This window comes from Lagenorhynchus albirostris, chromosome 6, assembly GCF_949774975.1.
Source record: "Lagenorhynchus albirostris chromosome 6, mLagAlb1.1, whole genome shotgun sequence".
NCBI classification, from domain to species: domain Eukaryota; kingdom Metazoa; phylum Chordata; class Mammalia; order Artiodactyla; family Delphinidae; genus Lagenorhynchus; species Lagenorhynchus albirostris.
This window is the reverse complement of record NC_083100.1, coordinates 7,383,158-7,408,335: the sequence shown is the minus strand read 5'-3', so window position 1 is coordinate 7,408,335 and position 25,178 is coordinate 7,383,158. Positions and strand designations below refer to the sequence as shown.

Below are 25,178 nucleotides of genomic sequence, written 5' to 3'. Positions count from 1 at the left end.
TTTCCAGCATTTATTGTTTCTAGATTTTTTGATAATGGCCATTCTGATCAGCATGAGGTGATACCTCATTGTAATTTTGATTTGCATTTCTCTAGTGATTAGTGATGTTGAGCATCTTTTCATGTGCCTCTTGGCCATCTGTATGTCTTCCTTGGGGAAATGTCTATTTAGGTCTTCCGCCCATTTTTTACCTGGATTGTTTGATTTTTTTGATATTGACTTCCATGAGTTGTTTGTATATTTTGGAGATTAATCCTTTGTCTGTTGTTTTATTTGCAAATATTTTCTCCCATTCTGAGGGTTGTCTTCTTGTCTTGTTTATGGTTTCCTTTGCTGTGCAAAAGCTTTAAAGTTTAATTAAGTCCCATTTGTTTATTTTTGTTTTTATTTCCATTACTCTAGGAGGTGGGTCAAAAAGGATCTTGCTGTGGTTTATGTCAAAGAGTGTTTTTCCTATGTTTTCCTCTACGAGTTTTATAGTGTCTGCTCTTCCATTTAAGTCTTTAATCCATTTGGAGTTTATTTTTGTGTGTGGTGTTATGTAGTGTTCTAATTTCATTAATTTGTGTCTTGTGTTTTTCCTAGTGTTTATCCTGTATGGGACTCTCTGTGCTTCCTGGACTTGGGTGACTATTTCCTTTCCCATGTTAGGGAAGTTTTCAACTACAATCTCTTCAAATATTTTCTCAGACCCTTTCTTTTTCTCTTCTTCTGGGACCCCTATTTGAATGTTGGTGCGTTTAGTGTAGTCCCAGTGTTGTCTCTGAAATTGTCTTCGATTCTTTCTTTCTTTTTTCTTTATTCTGCTCCTCAGCAGTTATTTCCACCATTTTGTCTTCTAGCTCACTTATTCATTCTTCTGCCGCAGTTATTCTGTTATTGATTCCTTCTAGTGTATTTTTCGTTTCAGTTATTATGTTCTTCATCTCTGTTTGTTTTTTCTTTAGTTCTTCTAGATCTTTGTTAAACGTTTCTTGTATTTTCTCAATCCGTGCCTCCATTCTATTTCCGAGATTCTGGATCATCTTTACTATCATTACTCTGGATTCTTTTTCAGGTAGATTGCCTATTTCCTCTTCACTTATTTGGTCTTGTCGGTGTTTACCTTGCTCCCTCATCTGTGACATATTTTTTTGCCGTCTCATTTTTTATTTATTTTTTTATGAGTGAGATTGTGTTCCTGTCTTGCTGGTTATTTGGCCTGAGGCTTCCCACACTGGGGTTTGTAGGCTACTGGGTAGAGCTGGGTCTTGGTGCTGAGATGAGGACCTCCGTGAGACCTCACTCCAGTGAATACTCCCTGGGGTCTGAGGTTCTCTGTTAGTCCAGTGGTTTGGACTCAGAGCTCCCACCGCAGGAGCTTCGGCCTGACCCCGGGCTCGTGAACCAAGATCCTGCAAGCTGCCTGGGGCGGCAAAAGAACAACAACAACAACAAAATAAAGTAAAAAATGAATTTAGACTAGGAAGACTATAAAAATAAAAATATAGCTGAATCAACAACCAGAAGGTGCAACAGTACCACAATAGTAAAGAAGAGGAGGAGGGGGAAAAAAAAAAGGGAAAAAAAAAAGAAAAAAAAAGGAGGAGGAAAAGGCCTTGGCTGTGGAGGTCGGGGCCTAAGCAAGGGTGAGGTTTGGGTGGTGGGCGGGGCCAATGCTCAGGACCCACAGGACTTGAAAAGGCCCTGGGGGCCTGGGGGGGTGGGGCTTAGGCTCAAGGAACAGAAGGGGCCCAGGCATGCCCCCCAGCCCTGGTCTCAGAGGGCAGGGGACCTCACCTGGGAGCCCAGCAAGCTTTCTGGGCTCGAGTGGTTGGGGCAATTGCCCTCCACGCCTCTCCCGCTCTGCTCCTCCCGGAGGCCCCCTCCCACCTGCTGGTCTCCCCAGCCTCAGGGATGCCGATCCTGTCTGGCCTCCACTTCTCCTCCCGCCTCAGTCCCTCTACATCCTACCCCTACGTGCACTGTGGGGTTTCTTCCATCTCCTTGGGCGTCAGAGTCCCCCAACAGCGGCCGGCAGGTGCCCTAGTTGTGGGGAGACGCTAACTCCACGTCTACCCACACCGCCATCTTGATTCTGCCTCCACTCTTTAATTTTAGAATATTCTCAATTCAGTGAGCTAGGGCGTGAAGAGACTTAGAAAGAGCACCTGGCACTAACATTTACCTCATTTTTAAGGGACAAAACCATTTCCTCTAAAACATATCAAAGCCCTGAGATTTTGCCTCGTTAAAGAAGTTGATAATGTGAAGATAAGACTGAATGCCTCCAGAGATGGCCGCAGCCCCAGGTTTCTGCCCTCTTGGAAGGGCTTTTCCCTTTCTGGACTTCATTTCATTCCGACTTCTTTGCGACTTGCAGGTCCGCACTTCTGGAGGGCCCAGAGAATTGTGCCAACACATCCGGGCTGAAGGACATACCTGTTCTTGTCTGGATGCCACAGAACCACAATAGACTCAAGCCTTTAGGGATTTTCAGAGGGAGGACTGGCAAACTGTATTTTCCAAAGATGGCCACAATGGTACACATCCCATCTCACACGCTATTCTTCGATGACGTTGTCACTCCTCCACTGAGAGGTGGAGAATTGTGTTCTCTCCCCTTCATGACTGCTCTGACCAGTAAAGTTGAGCTAAGGGATGTCTGAGCCTACTTCATAAAAGGTGATACGGCTTCTACCTGACTCTCCCTCTTTGCAAGCCCACCCTAGGAACCCAGTGACCATGCTGTGAGGAAGCGCATGACGTATCAAGAGGCCACGTGTAGGTGTTCTAGCCAACAGCTCCAAGCAAGGGCCAAGCATCTGCCAGCATTAATCCCATACCTGGGAGGGAATGAATCTCCAGATGGTTCTCGACCCCAGCCTCAGAGCTGCCCTTGCCTACGCCAAGTGGATCAGAGAAGAGAGTGTCTGCCCAAGTTGCAGATTCACGAGCAAAGTAGATTTGTTGCTTGGGCCATAGGTTTGGGGATGGTTTGTTACACAGCAATAGAGAACTGAAAAAGAAGTCTTGCAGGTAAAACACGTTTGATTTTCCCTATGAAATGCAAAAGCTCTTATAGCCATCCCAGAGGAATGTTAGTGAAATAAACATGCTCATGGGATGACACGGGCAAAAATATTGGGTTGGCCAAAAAGTTCGTTCGGATTTTCTGTACCATCTTATGGAGAAGCCTGAACGAACTTTGTGGCCAACCCGATACTTTCGCCTGCTCTACAGCTAAAATATCCATCCTCTCATACTTCACCACTGCAAGCAATAACATTTGTCTTCTGGTATAATAGTTTTACATAGTCATTGTAGAAAAGTCAGGGAACTGAGAACTAAAATAGTTGATGAAAATGGTTTGACTCCTAGCATTTACAACTGTTAATGATTTAGTCTCTTTCCCTTCAGTTTTTTTTTCTACACATAGAAATGTATTGTATAAAGCATGGGTCGTACTTGCACAGTAGTACTGATCTTGGCCCATCATTCAGTAATCTTGTTTTGAGCTCTTTGTCAAGCACCCAGCTGAACACTGGAAAAAGGGAGGTGGGAAGCGGGGTTTCCAATCTTGGCGTGACTGTACCTCACTTTGGGTCACTAGTGAGATACTGAAATTTTCTCCCTAGGGGTGGCCAGGTGTGGCCTGGTGAGCGTTCTGAGTACCTGCTGCTTTGGTGCCAGGGGTTAGGAGGCATTCCCTCCTCCACTCTTACCTCAGGGCAGAAAGGCTTGGGGATGCCTGGTGGGCACAGCCCCCAAACTCTGCCCCTTGTAGGTGATGTGCCTTTTGAGTGGTACCTGGGGGATAGCTCGTATTCCACATGTATGTTACTCCAAAGTGCTTCCTTAGAGATCCACTGTGCAACACAGAGCCTGTAGTTAACAATATGGTTTTGTGTCCTTGAAAATTTGTTAAGAGGGTAAACCTTATGTGCAGTGTTCTCATCAAAAAAATCGCCAAAACAAAAACCAAAGGGACACAAGGAAACCTTTGGAGGTGATGGAAATGTTTATTACCTTGATTGTGGTGATAGTATCATGGGTGTTTGCACATGTCCAAGTGCATCAAATTGTGTACATTAAATCTGTGCAGTTTTTTGTATATCAATTGTACCTCAATAAAGCTGTTTTTTTTTTTAAAAAAAAAAGCTCTTTCTCATTTGGAGGCACTTAAATGAAAAAGTCGAATTGCATTCAAAATCCATTCTCATGAACATGAGAATTTTCAACATTATGCTTGAATCATAAATGAAAGAAAAGGAAGAGCTATTAGAGTCTTTAAATTTAATGTGAACTGTGGTCAATTTTAGCATGTAAAACGGTTGCTGACATTTTTTAATACCTATTCATGTAAAGTGTCTTGTTGATGTAGAGTGTTAAGAATTTTAAATCTCTTTTTTTGGTGTATGTGTGTGAAATAATGTCACATAAAGTGCTCACAAATGACAAAAAAAGCAAATCTAGTCACCATCACCAGGTCAGGAAGGGTAGCGTCCTGTGGTGTATTTGAAGGGGTCCATCAGTTGCCATTTCAAGCATTAAATCTGATGTAAAAGGGCCATTTATAAAACCGAATAAAACTGTTTAGTAGCGATGTTAAAAAGATTCTATTTGATCACTTTATTTAAAAACATAATATTTTCCCTAATTAAAAAAATATATATATATATATATTTTTTTCCACTAGGCCTCTACACATGCTCAGAACCCCTGGCAGGACCTCTGCGGGCCTTACATGCCTGCATGCCAAGGGCTGGTCCTGGGTTTCAGGCACCCACAGCCAGGTGGTGCAGACCTGCCCTGGGTCAGCAGTCCCTGAGGCAGTCAGAACAGAGTGCATCCCAGTAGGGGCAGATCAGTGTTTACAAGATTCTTCTCAAGGCTTGGCTGACGTAACAGCCATCCTTAGGGCAGTGACGGCTGTACTTGTTTTTACCCTCTTGTTAAAAAGGCTGATTTATTTCTTTATTTTCAAGCTTCTTTTTCTTTTCTTTCTTGTGCTTAACAGAAAAAGCCAGAGCCCCCGAAGTGGCGCTGGTATCTTACCACCAGGAGAGCCACGAGTTTGTCTCCCTTGATTGTTCTTTTTTCGGTTTGCTTATTTGTTTTTAGTATGTTTTGGAAACATTTCTTTTCAGTGAGTGAAATTCAGCTTCCCCTTCCCCGCGCTCCCTGCGGGCGCCTCCCTCACCCAGCCCTTTGCGACCACTGGGTGCCACCCGCAGCCTTGGGGACGCGTAGGTGTCATCCGGAGGCGCTTGGCTCCCCCCACCCCCAGTCTGTCCCCCGCCGCGAGCGGCTCCAGTCTGGGCACTTCTGGGGGACGAGAAAGGAACCGCCAGACGGTACTGAAACTTTTCCCGGTGCCGTTCCCTCGGGGACCACAAGGTCCCTGGGCTCCCTGGGAGCGGGCGGCAAAGTCAGAGTTGATCCGAGGGTCCACTCCTCGTCCCGGGAGGCGCTCAGCTCCCGGTCTTGGAGCCCCGGGTAGTGGAGAGCGGGTCGACGTCCCCGGGACGCGCCGACACCTGTGGCCTCTGGCCGGGGGGGGCGGTCCCCAAGCCCCAGCGCCTCCTTAAAGCCGCGGCTCCGCCCCGCCCGCCGCCCTCCCCCGCCCCCGCCCACGGTTCCACCCAACCTCCGGGTCCCCGCCGTCTTGGCGAAGTGTCGCAGAGTCGCGAGTCGGCGAGCAACGCGCTGTCAGCCCACTCCCCGCGTCCCCGGATCCACCGCGGCCATGGCCAGCGAGAAGCTGGCGAGCAAACTGCAGCAGCGACTGCATTGGGAGGAGGTGGACGGCGGGCTCCAGCCTGCGCCCCGAGCCGCCCCAGTCCCCGAGCCCCAGCCGCAGCCATCTGCCTGGGCGCCCACCACCAGAGCCGACGCCGAGCTGAGCGCGCAGCTGAACCGACGGCTGGTTATCAACGAGGGCGCGGCGCGACCCCGCCGCTGCAAGGTCTTCCATCCCTACTCCGAGTTCCCGGAGTTCAGCCGCCGTCTCATCAAGGACCTGGAGAGCATGTTCAAACTGTAAGCTCTCCGCCGCGTCCTGCGCCGTGCGCCCCCGGGGACCCTGAGCCCGGGAGGGAGGGGGAGGTGGCGGTGGGTTGGTCTTTCTGGCTGGGAGTCCCGGGCCCCGCTTGTGGGGGGGGGCACAGGATGGGATAGTGCAGGGATTCCAGGAGTGTCTTTAGCATTTAACCCCACGCCCCCCAGATCCAGCGCGCCCCGACCGATCCCGGCGCGGTGCGGGGGATCCAGCGGGGCTGGGACACCGAGAGCAGGAGCCGCCGTTCTCCGTGACCGAGGTCAGAAGCTCCCCTCGGGCAGCCGAGCCCGAGTCCGGGGCTCCCGGGTCCGGACGGCGGGTCCCGCCCCCTCTGCGGGCCCGCTCCGAGATTTGCCCAGGGCGCAACTTCTAGGAAACGGAGACGCGCCGCGCCTCACCTGCCAACTTTAACTTTATCTCCCGAGGGAGAAATTAGCCTCGTTGTCCTTTATCTTTTAAAACAAAGGAGGAAACTTATCCTTGGCTGCCGCGCGGGGTTGGATGTACCAACAGAGCCTGAGAACTGGGAGTTTGTTAAACTCTTCACGAAAGATCAGTACGTTCCTGGAGCGAGCACGTTCAGGGAGCCTCTTGGGAGCGTCGCCTTGGCTGTTGTCCCCCTTCTTGCCTCTTGGGCAGGAGGCGCCCTTCCGGAACCGGACAAGGCAGGTGGCAGCTGGTCCGGCGGGGGCTCATTCCGGTCCTGCCGTGTCAGCCCCATCGGGTGGTGGAGGCAGCGTAGAGAGACCCCCGGTAGTCGGCCTTGGAGCTTGCCAGCTCCCTGGGCCTCAGTTTCTTCATCTAGAGAGTGGGGGAAGTAATCATCCCTGCCTTTTAAGGCCATAAAGTATTTTGCACACCGTAAGCTCCTAACTGAGCTATTAATATTAGTTCCAGAATTGGGCCAAGACCGGAAAAATGCCTGGGGGAGCGGAGGCCGCCGGCCAGGTCATGCTTGGGGCGGTTTAAAATGCGCTTGGAATGTGTTTGTCCTCCCGCGTGGAGGTTCTATTTAAAGGCGCTCTGGCCGGCGCTGTGTGGCGGGAGCCTGGGCCCCTTCCTGAGGCTGGGCTGTTGTCCAGCCCCAGCCCCTGCGCGGAGGTCAGCAGAGGCTGGTACCCGGAGCCTCCGCATCTTCTCCGCTTCCCTGACACCCTGATTTCCGCGTCCCTGGCTTCCAGGCACTGATCTCTGGTGTTAACACCCGATAGGTATAATTTGGGCCATTAAGGAAGGCTGAGTTGAAGCAAAAGAATGCACTGGGGCAGAGACAGAAAAGTGAATGGTGCGTCACAGCCCCTTTGATTTATTTGGGGTTATGCCTTTCCTGGCATACTGCTCCCCCTCTGGCTGCTCCCAGGTCCCAGCACTTCCTCCCAGTCCAGCTGGCTTCAGAGAGGGCATCTTGGGGACCTTCTTCTTCCAATCACTTTGGGGTGATTCAGATTTCTTTCATTTATTTTTATTACTATTATTTTTTTCTGCAGAACAATCGTTGAAAGGATGTTTGTTTGTTTGTTTGTTGGCTGCCTAAGAGTAATAAAGGGAGTCCACACAATCAGAGGGCCTTGGGAGACCAAGCAAGGTGGCGTTGGCGAGGAAACAGATACCGGAAGAGGGTCAAGCTAAAGGGAAGGCAGTGTGTGGTCTGGGGTCCCACAGAGCTGGCAGCCCAGCCTGAGCACGAGACTTCTTCCTCCAGAGCTACTGTGTCAGTCACAAGTCTAGGTTGGGTTTTCTGTCACTTGCAACCAAAATTGGCATAAACAAAAAAGGGATTAATGGGTTCATAAAACTAAAAAAGGACTGGTGTCAGGTATGGCTGGATCAGGGAGCTCAAATGATGCCATCAGAGCTTAATTTCTTTTTCTTAAGCCAGCTTCCTCCCTGTGTTGTCCCCATTCTCAGGTGGCTTATCCCTGGTGGTGGCAGTGTGGCCACAGTAGCTCCAGCAAGTCCAGTGGGAAGAGTAACCACAGCAAAGACCTTACCATGTGTGTGTCTTTTGTAGCTTTACTATTGCTTCTTATTGGCTCTGAGCCAACTGCTGTGGCCAGGGCAGCCCGCTGCTCTGGTTGGCCAGGCCTGAACCACGTGCCCTACCCCTGCAGAGACTAGCAGGGGGACTGGCAGTGGGGCTCTTGCTGAGGAGGGGGGATCTGTGCTGCTCAATGTGAAGGACCTTCACAGCTCCATCCCGGACCTGACTGTGGGCAGACTCAGGCCTTCAGCCTCCAGTGTCCTGAGGCAGGACTGGCAGCTCCGGTCATCAGGCAGTGGCATCTGAGGCATGAGTAATTGCAAAGAATCCTTCCTGGGGATTTCCCCCCATGTCCTAGAAGGCAGGGGAGGCAAGACTGATCCAGTTACAGTCGGCCAAGTGGTGGCTGGAGACACCAGTGTGGCAGGAGGAGCCTCACAGGCATAGGGTCAGACAGGGCCTAGGACCTGTGACCCTGGGCAGGCTACATGGTCCCTCGAAGCCTTAGTTTCTTGCTGGTAGGAGTACCACCTTCCCATGAGGGGCAGGTAGCTGCTGTGGCTGCCAGGGGCAGGGGCCACTCGGGGAATGGTATTTCCCCCAACAGTGGTTTGGAAAGGCTCCCCCACCCCTTAAACCTAGTATCAAGACCCAATTATCTTGGGACTTCCCTGGTGGGCCAGTGGTTGAGATGCTACGCTTCCACTGCAGGGGACACAGGTTCCATCCGTGGTCAGGGAACTAAGGTCCCACATGCTATACAATGCAGCCAAAAAAAAAAAAAAGAGACCCAATTATCCATCATGAGTTTGAGGAAGGTGGGGCTATAGCCCCCTCATTCCAGGGTCATTAGCTGTGATCAAGGGCAAGTTGCTTAACCACTTCTGTCTTTTCATCTGTAAAACGGGAGCAACCCTTTCTTTCAAGGGTTTGGTGAGAACTGAGTGAGAGGAGGGGGTGGCCAGTGCCAAGTCAGCATGTGACGTGGAACGGGGGCCTTTTGCTGAAGGCCGTCCCCCCCCTCCCTTGGCTCCAGGCCCCATGTCCATGTTTAGAACCCTTCCCGCCCTGCCGAGCCTTCAGGCTGCCATGCTACCCACACCCGGTCCCCCCCTGAGCTTCCAGACTCAGCCTCCTCCAGCTGAGCCCGATGGGCTTCCCCTCAGGTGCTTCCACCCAGTTTCCTCACCTGGGAGGCAGCTGAAACTTTGCTCTCCCCACCCCACCAGGGTCAGGGGCTCCCCAGTCCGGGAGATTTTGTCACTTGGGCGTCTCTGACACAGCTCTGCTTTTAGTCCTCATCCATCCTTGTTGCCTGGCACGTGGCCGTGACTCTCATCTCATCTCATCTCATGGAGGGCCCCCTGTGGTCGCTAAGTCAGACCAGCCCCCCTGCCACCCCCTGGTCTCTCTGCCGTCCTGCTACCCTGAGCTCCCTCCAGGCGGCCAGCTGGCTCCAGGATCCTCTCTGCCGATCTCGCCAGCCCTGGGGGCTGCCTGCACCCACTGCCCTAGCCCAGGCTGCGGTAGGCTGTGGGCCCCCTCCTACCCGGGAAGGCTGCTGTGGGGCTTGGCATTTGGGGATTTGCCACCCGTTGACCCGGCAGTACCACCTGTCCTGTAGCCGGTCCTCCGCAGCTGATGAGCTGATGAGGTCCCAGCTTTGCTCACAGCCCAGCCCAGCTTTCCTGCTGGCCCTCTTTCATATTTTCCTCTTCCTGCTGTCCTACTTGACTTTTAAAAAATACGGCATGACTTAAACAAAATTAAAAAAAAAAAAAACCTACATCTGGGTAGGTCCTCTTGAAAACCTAATTTTTCTCACATCCCCCTCCCCACGCACACTCTTGCATCGAAACTTTTCTGAGCACGCTTTGGCCACTCTCTGAGGGCTGGGCAAGCGGATCCCTTTGTGGTGCCTCTTCTTCCTGGAGAAGCCCTGGGCATGCCCACTCCTCCCTGACTTGTCTCCCTGCCCTGTGGGTGTGTCACTCTGCCCTCACCCTGTCCGGTCAGCAGCTGCTCGTTGCCACACATCTGCCCCCAACTGAAATGTGTCTTTTTCTTTTTCCTTTGGTTTTTATGCATAAATTTAAAAAAATCATGCGAAAAATCTCAACTTGTTTTTCATGCTTTCCACATTCTATCCATTGCAGAAGCAGTGTGTGAGTCTGTTAAGAGCATGAACTTGGACCCAGGCTTCCTGGGTTCAGACCCCAACTCTACCACTTGCTACTTGGAAGGTTACTTTGGGAAGGTTACTACTGAAAAGCTCTGTGCCTCGGTTTCCCCTTATGTCAAGTGGGGATAGAAAAGTACCTGCCTTGTGAGTTTATTGTGGGGATTAAATAAATTCATGTATGTGAAGCAGTTAGCTCAATGCTTGGCCCGTGCGTGGTGAGACCAGTAAGTTTCAGGCACTAATTTTCACAGCCATAATTTTGGTGGATGTGCAAATTGTATGTTGTCCTTTTTGTTAAATAATTTACAAACACTTTGCAATGTCTGGTTTCTCCTTTGAAGCTGATTTCACCTGCAGCTTGAGCTGTGGAGTGGGGATGTGGCCGCTTGGTGGGTAATTGGTCCCCCTGGGACTGCCCCCAGGGCTCTGTTGAGGGGACTTACTCGTTCTACTTCTGAGTGAGTGGATGAGTGTCCTAGGGCTGCTGTAACAAGGAGCACAAGCTGGTGGTTTAAAACAAGAGAGATGTATTCTCTTACCGTTCTGGAGGCTGGACTCTGAAATCAAGGTATCAGAAGGGCCATGCTTGCCCCAAAGCCTCTAGGGAAGAACCCTTCCATGCCTCTTCTAGCTTCTGATGGTTGCCAGCAATTCTCGGCATCCCTGGCTTGCAAACGCGTCACTCTAGTCCCTGTCTTGATAGTCACATGGTGTTCCCTGTGTGTGTGTGTGTGTGTGTGTGTGTGTTCACATGGCCTTCTTGTAAAGACACTAGTCCTTGGATTTAGGGCCCACCCTAATCCAGTATGACTTCTTCGTTTTGTTTTTTTTTTGGCCATGCTGCGTGGCTTGCAGGATCTTAGTTCCCTGACCAGGGATCAAACCTGGGCCACGGCAGTGAAAATGCTGAGTCCTGACCACCAGACCGCCAGGGAATTCCACAGAATGACATTTTAATTCAATTTATTATATCTGCAAAGATCCTATTTCCAAATAGGTCACATTCTGAAGTTCTAGATGGCTGTGAATTTTTGGGGTGGGGGGACCCTCTTCAACCCATTACTGCCCCTGGGCAGAGGTGCTCTGTCTGTGTGCATCATGACATGTCAGAATCTTAACCACTTTAGATTGTTCAGGTAATTTAGGAGGTCTGAGATGTAACCAAAGCCAGAATGATTCCTACCCTCAACAGAAGGGGGATCAGTCTTCTCAAAGCCTGACCCTATTTCAAATGGAGTTGCCATCTAACTACAAAAAACAATACCAATAGAAAGCCCCCAACTTGTGCCAGGAGTGCACTTACTTTCAGCAAGAATTTCACTTTTAATCTGTTTCTAGATCCAGATTCTGATGTCGCCTTAGAGTTCACTCAGAACCTGACTTGACCAGAACAAAGTACGCCTGTTCTTTTTGCCCGGGGCTATATAGATTTATGCAGACACTGCAAAACGTGCTTTGATCTTTGCAGTTTGATTTTCCTATTTAAAAGTATTTCACTTAGGGATCTCTTACATTTTCAAGGTTTAAAAAACCCTGGATCCTTTCCAGCCTGTGAACACATCAGCTTCTTGGAGCGGGGGGGTCATTTATTTGCCTTCGTATTGTTGGGACCTACTACAAATGAGCCTGGTGTGTTGTAGAAGAGAGAGAATTTTCTAATGAGTGTGGGAAGCCAGAGGCGTCACCAGAGAAAGTTCCCTCTCCGTTTCCAAGAGTGTTACTGGATAGGCTGGGCCAAGAGAATAGTGGCCTGATTTTAAACGAAGAGTGAGAAGGCCCCAGAGAAACTGACTCTACCATGTGTGTCCAGGGCTGTAATACGAGCTGGTGGAGCGGTGAAGGTTAGACAGGAAATTTTAATTACCTTGGGCTTATCCAGAGGTCCCTTTCAAAGGGAGGTAATGAGGGCAGCCACTTAAGGGTGGACCCAAATACAGCATCTTAAAATGCAGCTGTGATGTTCTTGCAGCATAGTAAAAGCTTGTGTTTCAATGCCCCAGAGAGAGGGTGGGGAGACGAGCCTTTGGCTGTGGGAAAGTTGTCTTTTTATCAGAATCGGAAATGATGACATCATGGATGCCCTGCCAGGACTTGACTCCCCATCACTGCTGAACCCCGAAAAGGCAGGGCTGCCTGGAACTCTTCATTTCTCATCTCCCCCACCCCCAGTTTCTTCTTCTCCTCCCTAGACTTTTCTCTGAGGGAGGGAGGAAGGGGTGTGGACTTGGAGGGCTGGGAATTTGCCAAAGGGGTGAAGGGAGCCCCGTTAAGGAGGTTTACTGGGGAGGTGGATCTTTATCTGTGTCTTTTGAGCGAATTGCCTTATACACAGGGAAAGGTGGATGGAAGTAACTGGAAGTTAGTTCAGTGATTTTTTTCCCCCTTAGAGAAAGGCGAGGGCTTCTGACTCTCCTGATTGTGTCTTTAGTGCACGGTGACCCACCTTAGAGTTGAAATTCCCTCACCTGCACTGGAGTTTGCACCTTTGACTGTTCTGCTTGACGGTGGGGCAGGAGAACCCAGGGCTTGTCTGAATTCCTGGCGGGCAGTCAGCCAGAACCCAGGCCGGCTTCTGTTTGGGGCCTTGGTCTCCGGCAGAAAGACGCTGTAACTGGGAACTATTTCTTAGAGAGGTTTAAGCACTGGTTTTCTTTGCCCAGAGTATGATGTCGGGGTGGCTGGAAGCAGGTGCCACTGTTTCTGGCAGTTTTATCTTGGCAGAGAGTTTCCTTTCTCCTCATTCCTTGCTCCTTACCTCCTTTCTCTGGGAAGCCTCCTCCACCCTCCTTATTACAGAGCATCACATTTTGTGAGAATTCGAGTGACTTATTAAAATCTTACATAATGCCAAAAAAAAAAAAAGTCCTTTCTCTCTTGCAAAATTAGTTAAGTGCCTAGTTTCAAAGCGTTAAGGTCCAGGGGACTCTAACTTTATTTATACTCTTAGCCCTGTGATACCTCCCCACCCCCCAGACTAACTAGTAGATAGAAATACCATCTTCCATTGAATTTGGGGGGCTTGGTGGACACGGGCTACACCGTGTGTGGTTTCACGGCGTGGCTGAACCAGTGATCTCTAAGGATGTATCGAATGAATCAGGTCTCAGGCTCTGGAGCTAGTGGCCGCCAGGCCTGTCCGTGACTTGGGGAAAGAGATACTCCGTGTAGGATCCCAGCACACACGCTAGGTTTTACACAGCTTGCTATTATTAGCTTCCTGCTTCATGAATATCTGTGTATCAGGTGCACTCCTGCAGGCTCACACTCTGCAGCCTCCCCCTGCTTCTGTGTCCCTTCAGTGTTGGTGATTGAAGGGCTCCCCTGGTCCTAAATGCTAGATGGTCCTTGGAAGGCCTACATACAGGGATATCTGAGTTGTTGGAGCGTGGACTGTGCCATCCTGCAGGATGAAACTCTACCTGTGCCCAATGGCCTGCCAAGACGCAGACCCAAGTCCCGCACTGAATCCTTCTTTGGTTCCGAGGCCTCACGGACCTTCTGTGACCCCTTTCCCGGGGCTCCCGCCCCTGGGCTCCCGTGGCCAGCGCGGTGTGCACATTCGCTAATGTCTGCTCCTGGGATACCATGATGATGAGAAGGATGAGCCTCTTTCTCACCCGCTGTCTATGAGCTGTTCATTCATCAGTTTTCTCATTCATTCGGTGAAGCACATGCCAGGTGCTGGTATTATACAGATTGCTCTGGAGGGGTTTCTGCCCTCGAGAAGCTCTATGAACTCTGAACAATGGGCTGGATTTAACATGATGCTGCTTGACAGGGAAAGATGCAAATCCTGGAAAAGCCATCCACCACCCATGTATAAGAAACCCCGGGTAGCCTAGCAGACACTGTGAAGATGCTGCATTCAGGGCAGGGGGTCGTGGTCTTTCTGGACAAAGCCAGGGAGGAGCAGCCAGCCAGGACTGGGAAGGGGTTCAGGCCCTCAAAGGATCAAAGGCCTTGGGGCCGAGGCTCCTGGAGCCAGAGGATGGGGGCTGAGAGTTTGAAGTCTGTGGGGATCTGCTCGACCTCAGGGGGCAGAAGGTGGGTAATGAGGGTTCAGTGAAAGGAAGCCACGGCCTTGGTTCAGCGTAGAGAAGAAAGAACTTTCTCATGGTTGGAGTTGTTGAAAAATAAAAAGAATGGTCTCAAAGGTGGTAAGCCCCTTTCTCTGGAGTTCCATTGGAAGGTGTGGTCTGTCTTCGTGGAGTGAGAGTTTTGCAGCAAGGAAGGGTTGGGAGGCTCTTGGAAGGCTGGGGGTCAGACTGTACGACGGTCAAAGTTCCTTCTGGGCCAGGGTTGGGCCAGCTTGGTCCGTAAAGGGCCAGGTAGTAAATCTATTTTGGCCTTGTGGGCCCTAGGTTCTCTGTTGCCACTGCTCAACTCTGCCACTGTGACCGAAAGTAGCTGCAGACGATACATCAAGGGACCTAAACTAACTGGCGTGGCTGTGTCCGGGTAAGGCCTGGTGAGCAGAATCTGCCCGCAGGCTATAGTTTGCCGGCCCCTATTCCAGGCACCTGCTTTGGAATCTTCTGAATCCTGAGCCCTGTGAGTCGTCGGTGGTCTTGCTCACCCCTTTCCTCACTTCTCGACCTTTCTCCCTGTCAGTGGCCTGTGGTTTCACTGGCTGGGGCAGACCTGGAGCCCCCAGGGGAAGAAGAGGCAGAAGCAGAAGTGGATGGCAGAGGGATCCCAGAGCTCTAGGACCCCAGAGTTGCTTCTGGAAGATTATTGCTTAAGTAGGAGCAACATATGTTTCTGCTTCTCCTGCCACCTAAGAGGGCCCGGCAGCTGGTGCCCTGCAGCTGGGATCCCTGGGTGACACTCTGCACCCTGGAAGGGCTGCCTTGGTGTTACTTCCTCTGAGAGTTGGTCCAAGGTGTGTTTGAGCCGGGCTGTGGTCAGGAAGGGCTTAGGGACTTCCCTGGCGGTCCAGCGGTTAGGACTCTGTGCTTCCACTGCAGAGGGCACGGGTTCGATCCTTGGTCTGGGAACTAAGATCCCACAAGCTGCGTGGTGAGGCCAAAAACAAAAAACAAAAACAAAGAACAAAAGCCCTCCAGATGTAACGGAAAATGAAAACTAACTTGGTTGCACAGAGACCTTGGCCTTGGGTGTCTGCCTCCTTGAGCCCCGTGGCTAAAGCAGGTGTCCTTCATCTCAAGTCTTTGGACCCTCCCCCTTCTCCCTAGCCCCCCTTCCAACCTCCCTTATTCCCTTTATCATCATGAGTCGAGTGCCTCTGATTTCCTCTCCTTTTAGAAGGGTCTCCAGGTGGAGAGGCGGGAGTGCATGTGGCCAGCGCCATCTTTGGTGCGCGTCACCTGCACTGATGGCTCTCGTTCCTTTCAGTGCCTGCCTGATGTTCTGCTGCTAATGGCCCTTCTCTCAGTGTGGAGGCCTTTGCACAAGTCGTGGGTGGGTAGGTGTGTGTGTTGGGGGGTGTCCAGGCCTGGTTTTATTTTCTTTCAGTCTCTGCCTAGCTGCCCCCCCGTGTTGCTGAATGAAGGTAAATTCTTTGATTTTGGAGGCGAGGACTGCGTGGTCTGTCTCCACACAAGGCTGCCTCTGGCTGACACTATGTCCTTAGCACTCTGCCAGCTCAGATCAGGTTTGCAGGAAGTAGAAGCATGTCGTTCAGGACTTATAAACTGTCACATGCCTGAGGCCGGCCCTGCTGCCCCTTCCTGGTCAGAATGGCAAGGGACCCCAGGGCTGTAGTTGATCCTAGCCTTGGGATTAGGCAACTCCCGGGGCCCCCCAGCCCCACCTGGCAATTCTCACTGAACACTGTGCCTGGGACCATGGTCCCCGGTCATCAACCCTCTACCAGCAAGATCTGGCTGCTGACAGGCTCAGCTCTGCGCCCTCAGGGACATGGTGAGCTCTGTCTCAGCCTTGGAGAGGTGCTGGCCCCTGATCCTGTGCAGCTCTGTCCATCTTGGCCTCAGTGACAGGGTCTCTGTCCCCTCCCTAAATGGTTCATACTCCCCCCACCCTTTCCTACAAGGGCCAACTTTATTGAGCACAGCCACTGCTAAGAGCCACTGCGTATAGAGCACCTACTGTGTGCAGGCACCGTTCTTGGCATTTACACATCGTAAGCACTGTGAGATGGTGCTTTCATCATCCCTCATTTTACTGATGGGGACCGTGGGACGAAGTTCAGACTCTTCACGCTGACCCTCAAGGCCGGTCACAGCTGGCTACTGCATTCTTCTCTCTCGCTGGCTGCCCCAGCCCGACCCCATTCTCGCTGGGCTGTTGGCGCTCCACAGTCTCTCTCCCATAACCCCCAATTTCCAGTCTGTCCATTATTGTTGATTCTTAGAAGGTTCCCCTCCCCCTCCTCCCAGGTGTTTGCCCTGGGAAAGCAGGGTCCGCTCTTTAAGGTTGAGTGTGGCTGACTTCTTTCTTCCTTCAGTCCCCAGAGCTGGACCCAGGGCCACAGGCAGGGCAGGGGATCCTTGACCTCTGTAGAGGGGCCTGAGCGTTGCTTCTGGAGCTGCCCTGAGTCCCTAATTACGGCCCCAGTGGAGCTTCCCAGCTCCCAGGGCTGTCAGGAATAGGAGCCTTCGGTGGGGTTGTGCAGTCCCCTCCGGCAGTGCCACCAACCGCGTGACACAGGGCACATGCCTGTAAGTGAGATGCGGAAAAAGGAAAGTGACCACCTTCTCAGGTTGTCCCCAAGATCGCGTGACCACTTGGTGTGCAGTCACAGCCTTAATTAGGTCACTCCAGTTCCAGCCCCAGGTTCTTTCCACTGAGGGAGCTGCAGGTCCAGGCCCCTAGCAGGGCTGCTGGATTTAAGGTGGTACCAGCCCAGAGGAAGGACACTGGAAAGGGGCCACCGGCAGGGAAGCTGTGGGCGGAGGCTCTGAAGACCCGGAGGCTGGCAGCCCAGGTGCTTTTCCTTTCTATGTGGAGGGACGGCTGAGTCCCCCCGACAGTCCACTTCCACTGGGCCTGTAGGCCCTGACCTCCCCCTCCCTCAGGGCCTCCCCCTGGCCATTTCCCTCCCTGGCTCCTGGGCTTGGGAGTCGAGGGAGAGTGGGTCACTACCGGGGCTGCACCAGGACTGACTGGGTCTGGGGGTGGAAACCCCGGGTTGTTTGGGGGCACCCGTCCCCCAAGATCCACAGGGTTCCTGGGGATCCCCAGGCAAACTAGGTTTCCAGAGGCACCTCTGGCCCAGTTTCCCAGCCCATCAGGCCTTTTATAGGAGGTGTTGGGAGCCAAGGGGAGACACCCCATTACCACAGCAAAGAACCACCCTTGCTCATTTCGACACCCCTGATCAGAAGAGCCCTATGGCCTCCCCATCGCCTCCATCAGGGTGTGCTCAGGGCGGGCGTCCCCTGGGATGCCCTTCTCCCCCTCCTTCCTGGATGGATAGCCGGTAACTCTAAATTCCCAGATCCACTTGCTCCATCCCCTGTTCCCAAGTGAGTCCCCAGCCGCCTGTACTTATCCAAACCCAGCAAAGGTGCGCCGACTTCAAAAGGACCAAGGGGAGACCCCAGGATTAGGGTCCTTCTCTTAATGAGCCAAAACTAAAAAAGTGAACCCTTACTCATGCGCTTAAGGATAAGCTGAGAGTTTATCTGTCTTCCTGTCATCTTGGCAGCACCTGGACAAAGCCCAGAGAGTAACTCGCCCAAGGACACACAGCACAGGATGTCACCGGGGCCTTGAACCAGGGCAGTCTGACCCCAGGAGCTCACTGCCAGCCCCTGCTGCCCTCCACCTTCCTCAGGAGGAGCCCAGCAAGGCTCCAGTAGACCGAATTGTTCCCTGCTGCATTTGCCAGGGCAGAAGCTTTCCAAGGCTTGTCCCTCTCTACCTGGTCACTCGTGGGCTCTTGGCATCTGTGCCCTCAGTGTGGCTGAAGCCCTTAGCACTCCCGGCCTAGTAACTGGTTGCCACTGGCACGTTCCTTTGGAGGGCGGTCACGGGGCCTGGCTTGCTTTGTTTCCACATTGGGTTGCTGGCATCAGTGGGAGAGTTTGCGTGGAGCTGAAACCTCCCGATCTGAGGTCTTTTCCACCACTGGGCTACGGCAGCCAGTCTGAGAGCGCGAGGCTGGGGGAGCTTGGTGCACCGTCTGCTCTCTCTCCTTCTGAATCCGCGTGGGAGTCCCTGGCAGGTGCAGTGCACTCCCACTGCAGGCATTTGGGACAAAGAGGATTTCCCTGCTCGTCTCAAAAGCCTGGGTAGCAGCTGCCTGACTCTGCATCCCCTCTGCTGTCTTGCGGGGCCCTGAGCACACAGTGGGTGCTCTGTAGGGGTGGGGATGGCCCCTCAGCTCTGCCCTGCCGCCTTCCCTTTCTTTATGAACTTCCAGACGCCATGTACAGAACTATTGGAGGTTGTGGTTGGGGAGACCCAACTGGTCTCCTGCAGCCTGTAAAGATGTTGGCCTCTTACCAGAAAAAGAAGGATATTTCCCAGGAGTGAGTCCCCGCAGCACTGGCTGTGCACAGGACAGGTGAAGCTGGCGCTCACCTGCCCCCAGGGCCACTCCCAGCTCACCTTCTCTCTTCCTGCATCTCTCCACAGTGAGGACTGCTGCATGCTCCCCACTGCTCACTCCACTCTCCCCCGCTACTGCCCCCCTAAATCCATCCTGCACATCAAGCCGAGGGGTCTTTCTGAGACAGCCATCTGATGTCACTTCTCTGCTTCACACTCTTTTTGTTTGTTTGTTTGTTTTTGTTTTTGTTTTTGCGGTACGTGGGCCTCTCACTGTTGTGGCCTCTCCCGTTGCGGAGCACAGGCTCCGGACGCGCAGGCTCAGCGGCCATGGCTCGCGGGCCCAGCCGCTCCGCGGCATGTGGGATCTTCCCGGACTGGGGCACGACCCCGTGTCCCCTGCATCGGCAGGCGGACTCTCAACCACTGCGCCACCAGGGAAGCCCTCTGCTTCACACTCTTTGAGGGTTGCCCCTCTTACCCGTAAGAAGACACAGCTCTCCCAGAATGCCTTGTGGGAGCTGGCCCCCTCCCCCCTTCTGGGACATCCCGGCACCTCTGGACTGCACTGGTGACAGGGGCTCCCTCCCACGGCTCTGCACACTCACTCCTGTTAGAGCCAGCTCTGCCCATGCTCCGGCCTTATCACAGCTCAACTGTCTGTACATCTGCCTCCCCGCTGGGACTGGTCTTTGTGCTTTTCTTCTGCTCTGGAGAGGCCCCAGGTAGATGTGAGCCAGGTGACTCGAAGAGCCAGGCGTTCATCCCACAAAGGCGGCTGGGAGCAGCCTGATTGGATATCAGACTCTGGGCTCAAAAGCTTTTGTACTTAATTCCTCAGGGTCCCCCTTCCTCGCACCCTGCTTTCTTTTACTTTGCATGTAGTTGTAACACACTTGGAGATGTGGTTTCTCAGTCTGCAGCAAATCAGAAGGAAGGGAGGGAGGGAGGGAGGAGGGGAGGGAGGGAGAAAGAGAGGGAGAAAGGGAGGGAGAGAGGGAGGGAGAGAGAGAGGAAAGAAAGGGCAGATAATTGGACAGCTAAGGGGGACCTACACAAAAGAGGGGAAACCAGGACCTCAGAGAAGGGGCAGGCAGCGAAGCACGGAGGAACGGCAGTCCTGCGGGCTCGGGGGCCCCTGAGGCTCATCTGGATGGGCACAGCCAGGGTCACCCACGGGAGAAGCAGGAAAGCCCCAGGAAGGGCTGCCTGCTCTGGGGACAGTCTGGCACAGTGCCCTTCCCCTACTTGAAGGAGCCTGGGCCACACGGGGCATCTTGTGAAAAAGCAGGTTCTGATTCAGCAGGTCTGGGAGCGGACCTGAAATTCTGCCTTTCGAATAATCCTGGATGACCGTGATGCTGCTGGTCCGGGGACCACACTTTGAGTGGCTGCCAGAGCCAGCCTGTCTGAAAAGGCAGTGCATGTTTCCCATACAAGGCCTTTCTGGAGACAAGCCGGTGTGTTCCCATGTTCTGGGTCTCTGGGGTGCAGGCGGTTCCCCCCAGCACTAAGAGTAAGGCATTTTCTGGGGCAATCCTCCTGAGAACCCCCGTACCCCCTGGGGATCCCTGGGGAGTTTCTGATGGCTGAGTTTCAGGCAGACAAAGGCTGCCCTGCTTCTTTCTTCCTTGATAGCAGGATTATTCTGGGCAGGTGAAAACCAAGAAAACCCAGGGGCTCTGCACAGTGGAGCTGAGAGAGCAAGCCATTCACGGACCAGCACGGGGCGGACATTGGAAACCAGCCCCTGAGTCCTTGCTGCTGTCTCCTTACTGGCAGGCCTTCGGTGGGGTGAGGATTTAGGGTCACCTGGGCCCCTCTGGCCAGGCCACGGGCTTTCCCAGGTCATGGGCACTCAGGGTGGTGGGCCCAGTGTTCAGGGATCTCAGCCCATCCTGCCTCAATCCACCCCATTCCCCTGACCAATGATGACCCCAATCAGTTGAGTTGGGAAGGCTTTTCGAGTGAGCCCTTGGAAGACAGATGTGATGCTCTCATACAGGACAGGCGGGGCGATGAGAGTCACTCATCAAGGGTTTCCTGGAAATTCAGCCGTAGGGGCCACAGCAGCTTGTGGATTCGGGTTTCCCCCAGAACGCTAACGATGGTAGAGACTGTTTGAGGCCAGTGGGTGTGGGCAGCTCATCAGAGCAGCAGCCCTGGAAGTTGTCTGCTTCCTCTTCACAGCTGCAGACAGGTCCTACTTTTAAATATAGCTCCCTCCCATTGCTTGCTTACTGGGTGCCGGGGGCCGGTGCTGGCGTGTTATCTCCTGTTGGCCCGTCTACAGCGCTGCAAAGCACAGGCAGCTCAGTTAGAGTCAGCCTGCAGTGGGCTCGGCAGCCCGTCTCTCCCAAATGAACGGCAGGGCTGGCTTTGCACCCAGGCCTGTGTCTGCGGGGCCAGGTGCAGTGCCGATGGAACTGGAATCTCCCCCTAACAGATCCTGGAGATTAGGAAGATGAAGGGAATGAGGACATTTTAAAGCAAAAACATGGAAAAAGCTCACCAATCCAGAGGAGGGCTAGAAAGAAGCCCTAGGAAACAAACAAGGATGCGGGGTCTTGGGGTTATGAGTAAGGTTTCTTGTTTTTTTAATATCCTGGACTGCCTTTAATAAGAAAAATCTTGGTTAAAATTTAAATTATAGAAAAAAACTGGTACAGGGAGCTAAGATGTTGGTAGAGGGAGGAACCAGGGGCTTAAGGGAGCCCTGATGAGCCTGCAAGCATTTGAAAGATATAAAGTACTGGGAGGCGGGGAGAGGAAATATTTTGATGGTTTGAAACAGGGGGAGAGTGATGCAGCTTAGGCCGGCTTTGTAGGGAGAAGGAGAGCCCCAGATGAGCAGAGGTCTGGGGCTCCCTCCCCGACTCCCCTGGGGCCTGGTCCCAGCCTAGTGGGTGGCTCTGCCAGCTGAGCAGTGCAGGTGGGCCCGACCTGGGCAGGTTCTTCTAGGTGTTGCTCCCTTTCCATGGGGCTGGATTCCCAACTGCAAGGAATGTGATGGAATTTTCGTGGAGGGACTGGAAGCAAAGGAGGTTTCCAGAATGAGGAAAACAAATCCGACTGCATTCATCTCTCCCACGGGCCCAGAAGTTTGGCGTAAGGTCACCTGTTTGCAGATGGCCTTGTCTCAGGGGGTCCTCACACCGCAGTTACTTGAAGAGAGGAGCTCTGAGCAGGTTGAGGGTGAGTGCTTTGCGCCCGGTCCAGCCTTGGGGGCCTCTGCTAGGGGTCCTCACCTCCGGCTTCCTTCAAGCGCGCCCACGGTGGAATGCGTTGCTGAAGTTGTCCCCCAGCTTTCAGAAGGACCTTTATCCATTTAACACCTTGCTTCCCCAGGACACCTCTCTGCCTTAGCTTTGGCTGTCTTGTCTCTGTCAACTGTCACTGGAGGGGCCACGTTGGCATCCTGTAAGGACTGACCTGCTATCAAACCTACATCTGGTGGCGGTGTTGCCCAGCCCTGCGGTCGGGCTGTGGGCTGTGGGCATCAAGTGGCGATAACCGGGGCTAACCTCACTGGGCCTAGTGACCTTCGGTTGGTTGACCTAGGTGGGCTTGGTTTCTTCGTCAGCCTGACAGTGTGACGTTCCTTAAAGGAGTGTTGGAGGGTTAAAGCCGATCAAATCTATTTGAAGGGCTGTGTTGGTGAGACTGTTTCTTCAAATGTTTGTGAGACATCGGTATTCTCTCGGGCAAAAATGAATAATTTTGCGTATGTGGGCAGCTGGCGATACCGCACTCCGAGACCAGAATCAGAATCTACACACGTATGGGACTCAGCAACGTGACTCCTATTACTTCTGCCAAAGTCATCAGATATAAATTGTAAAATGTGTGAATCGCACAGTTGACTAGCGGTCTGTTTGTTGGGACATAGTGTGTGCACTCTATCCATCCCCTGGCTCCCCACTGAGTTAAGGGGCACATGGTATAAGCTTAGTTCATGGTCATTCCTGCCTTGCCTGTTCCCACGTGAAGCCAGGCACCCGCCTGAAAGCCCCAGGTTAGTTCTGATCCACAGCAATTGGCTTCACTGCACCCCTCAGCTTTCACGACCTGTCACATGGGGTGACTCGTTACCACCTCACAGCACTGCTGAACTAAATCAGGTGCTTCAGCACAGCGCCGGGCACTTAGTGAGCACTCAATAAACAGTAAACAGGCGGCCATTATGAATTCTTCATAGGACTGTCATAAAGATGAAAGGGTTAGTGTATGAGACAATGTGCTGTGAACTGCAAAGCAGGCTAGTTGTAGTTATTAGGGGCTTTGAATCCCATCGTGTGCGCGGAACGCATATGGTAGTCGGATGCTTTGAGAGGAGCAGATGAAACAGTAAGTTGATGAGGGGGACCTGGGAGGTTTTTCCTGCCTGTCTGGCATATGCAGGCCCTGAAGGAAGTGGCTGTGGACCAACCCTCGGAGATGGTCCCTTTAAAGAGGGAAGGATGCGCTTCTGGATTACAAATCCCAGTTCCGTGGGGAGGGGCGAGGACACCACTAATGTGGTCAATTTATGGTCCTCCCAGGACTTAACTATGGGTTTGGCTGGTGCTTCGGGCAGGAACAAAGGGACGCAGTCTTTGCTGAGTCCCTGGGAGTCGAGGCAGCGGCTGACTCGTGACCCCTTTCTTTCCTGCCCCTCTTGCCTTGGAGACATCCCCTCTCAGTCCACACACTGGCTTTATTCCTGTGCCAAACTGGTGCTCCCGGCAGGACGCCTGGCCCTTTCTTTCTTTTTTTTCTTTTTAAAATTTATTTATTTATTTTTGGCTGCGTTGGGTCTTGGTTGCTGCGAGCGGGCTTTCTCTAGTTGAGGAGAGCGGGGGCTACTCTTTTTTTTTTTTTAATAAATTTATTGATTGATTGATTGATTGGCTGTGTTGGGTCTTTGCTGCTGCGCGTGGGCTTTCTCTAGTTGCGGCAAGCAGGGGCTACTCTTCCTTGCCGTGCGCAGGCTTCTCATTGCGGTGGCCTCTCTTGTTGCGGAGCACGGGCTCTAGGTGCACGGGCCTGAGCAGTTGCGGCACACAGACTCAGTAGTTTTGGCTCGCGGGCTCTAGAGCGCAGGCTCAGTAGTTGGGGTGCACGGGCTTAGTTGCTCCACGGCATGTGGGATCTTCCTGGACCAGGGCTCGAACCCGTGTCCCCTGCGTTGGCAGGCGGATTCTTAACCACTGTGCCCCCATGGAAGTCCCCCGGCCCTTTCTTCTGTCTGGGGTTTGCCCACCGAGGTGGTGTGCTTTTGCTCCCAGGCACATTACTCACCAAAGTGGTCAAACCAAAATTTCCTGCCTATTGAAAGAAATTGGAATTCCTTTAACCTGTCACCCAGACTTTGCCAAGGCCCTTTCTCACATATTTGTCCTCTTTCTTAGGCCTGGAGAATGTTTCCGGCTTGAGGGCCTAAAAGAGATTTTCCAACCCTTCTTGACTCTTCTCAGTTAGAACCCCAGAGAAATGCCAGGGATAAGGTCTCCGAGCCCCTCTCTGCCACGGCCCCATCTCGACTGCCGGTTGTGCTGCGGAGGCTGAGCTAGCTGTGTTCCTGCCCCTGCTGGGTGAGGACGAATTCCTGCCTTGTTCCCGGACCTTTCCTTATCTTGCCCCAATTCACCTCCTGTTCCTGGGGCCCCCTCCCCTCTCTTTATCCCTGAGCTTTTCAGCTGCTCTCGTCCTCCCTTCACTTTCCTTCCTTTCTTCTCTGCGTTCAGACCCCGAACCTCTGCGTTTGCTCGGAAGGATCCACATCTTTCATTCCTCCCCCTTCGTGGCTTCAGTCTCCTCTGCAGACTTCGCAGGAGCATGCGCTGTGCGCTGAGCAGCAGGCAGAGGACATTCATTCACAATCTCAGCCTGGAGGGGAACATAGGGGCCGTTTAACGACGGGCTGCCTTCCTGAGGTAGAATTGCCTGAGGAGCGCTTCCCAAAGTGTTTTCCTTGGAACACTAGATTGCTTAGACGTGCCTCCTCCAGTGGAAAATCCCTGAACACAGAGGATTGTGTGGTCTGATGAGTCTGGGTGCTGTTTCCCTCCGGTAAGTTTCGGACACGTGACCATATGGAAGGCTCTGGAAAGTTCCACACTAAAGAAGCCTGTTTACTTTGACTAGGACTCCCTGTAACAGAGTCCGTCCCTCCGGCCTGTTTGTAAGAGCTCTTCTCACCTCAGGTCTTGTGTTAGCTGTTTTTGCCAGAAAGGTCTTCCTTGTGCTTGGCTAATACCCGTCTCTGTCATGCCCACACCCAGAGCCCAGTCCTGGCCGTCACCAGCTTGCTGAGATCCTTTGGGCCTAGATTCTGTCACAGCTCTGTGTCACCAGCAAATTTGATAGTCAGCACTCTTCCTAGGTGGCCCGACACCTAACAGGCAAGCTGCTGAATTGTATGGGCCTCTACTCCTGCCTGTCGTTCCCCCAGAAGCCTAATAGAGGGGGCTTGCTGATTCGGTAGAGATAATAGGTCAGTCATCACAGTTTTCTGTTGG

At 52.7% G+C, this 25,178-nt stretch overlaps 1 protein-coding gene across 1 annotated transcript in view; it reads left to right on the top strand.

The window, feature by feature from the left end:
• Positions 1-5,643: 5,643 nt before the first annotated feature.
• EFHD1 (EF-hand domain family member D1) overlaps positions 5,644-25,178 on the top strand; it is a 39,057-nt gene continuing 19,522 nt past the window's right edge. The window contains exon 1 of the mRNA XM_060151226.1: positions 5,644-6,021. Coding sequence (XP_060007209.1) covers positions 5,729-6,021 — 293 coding nt within the window. The 5' untranslated portion in view covers positions 5,644-5,728. The remainder of the gene's footprint in view (positions 6,022-25,178) is intronic.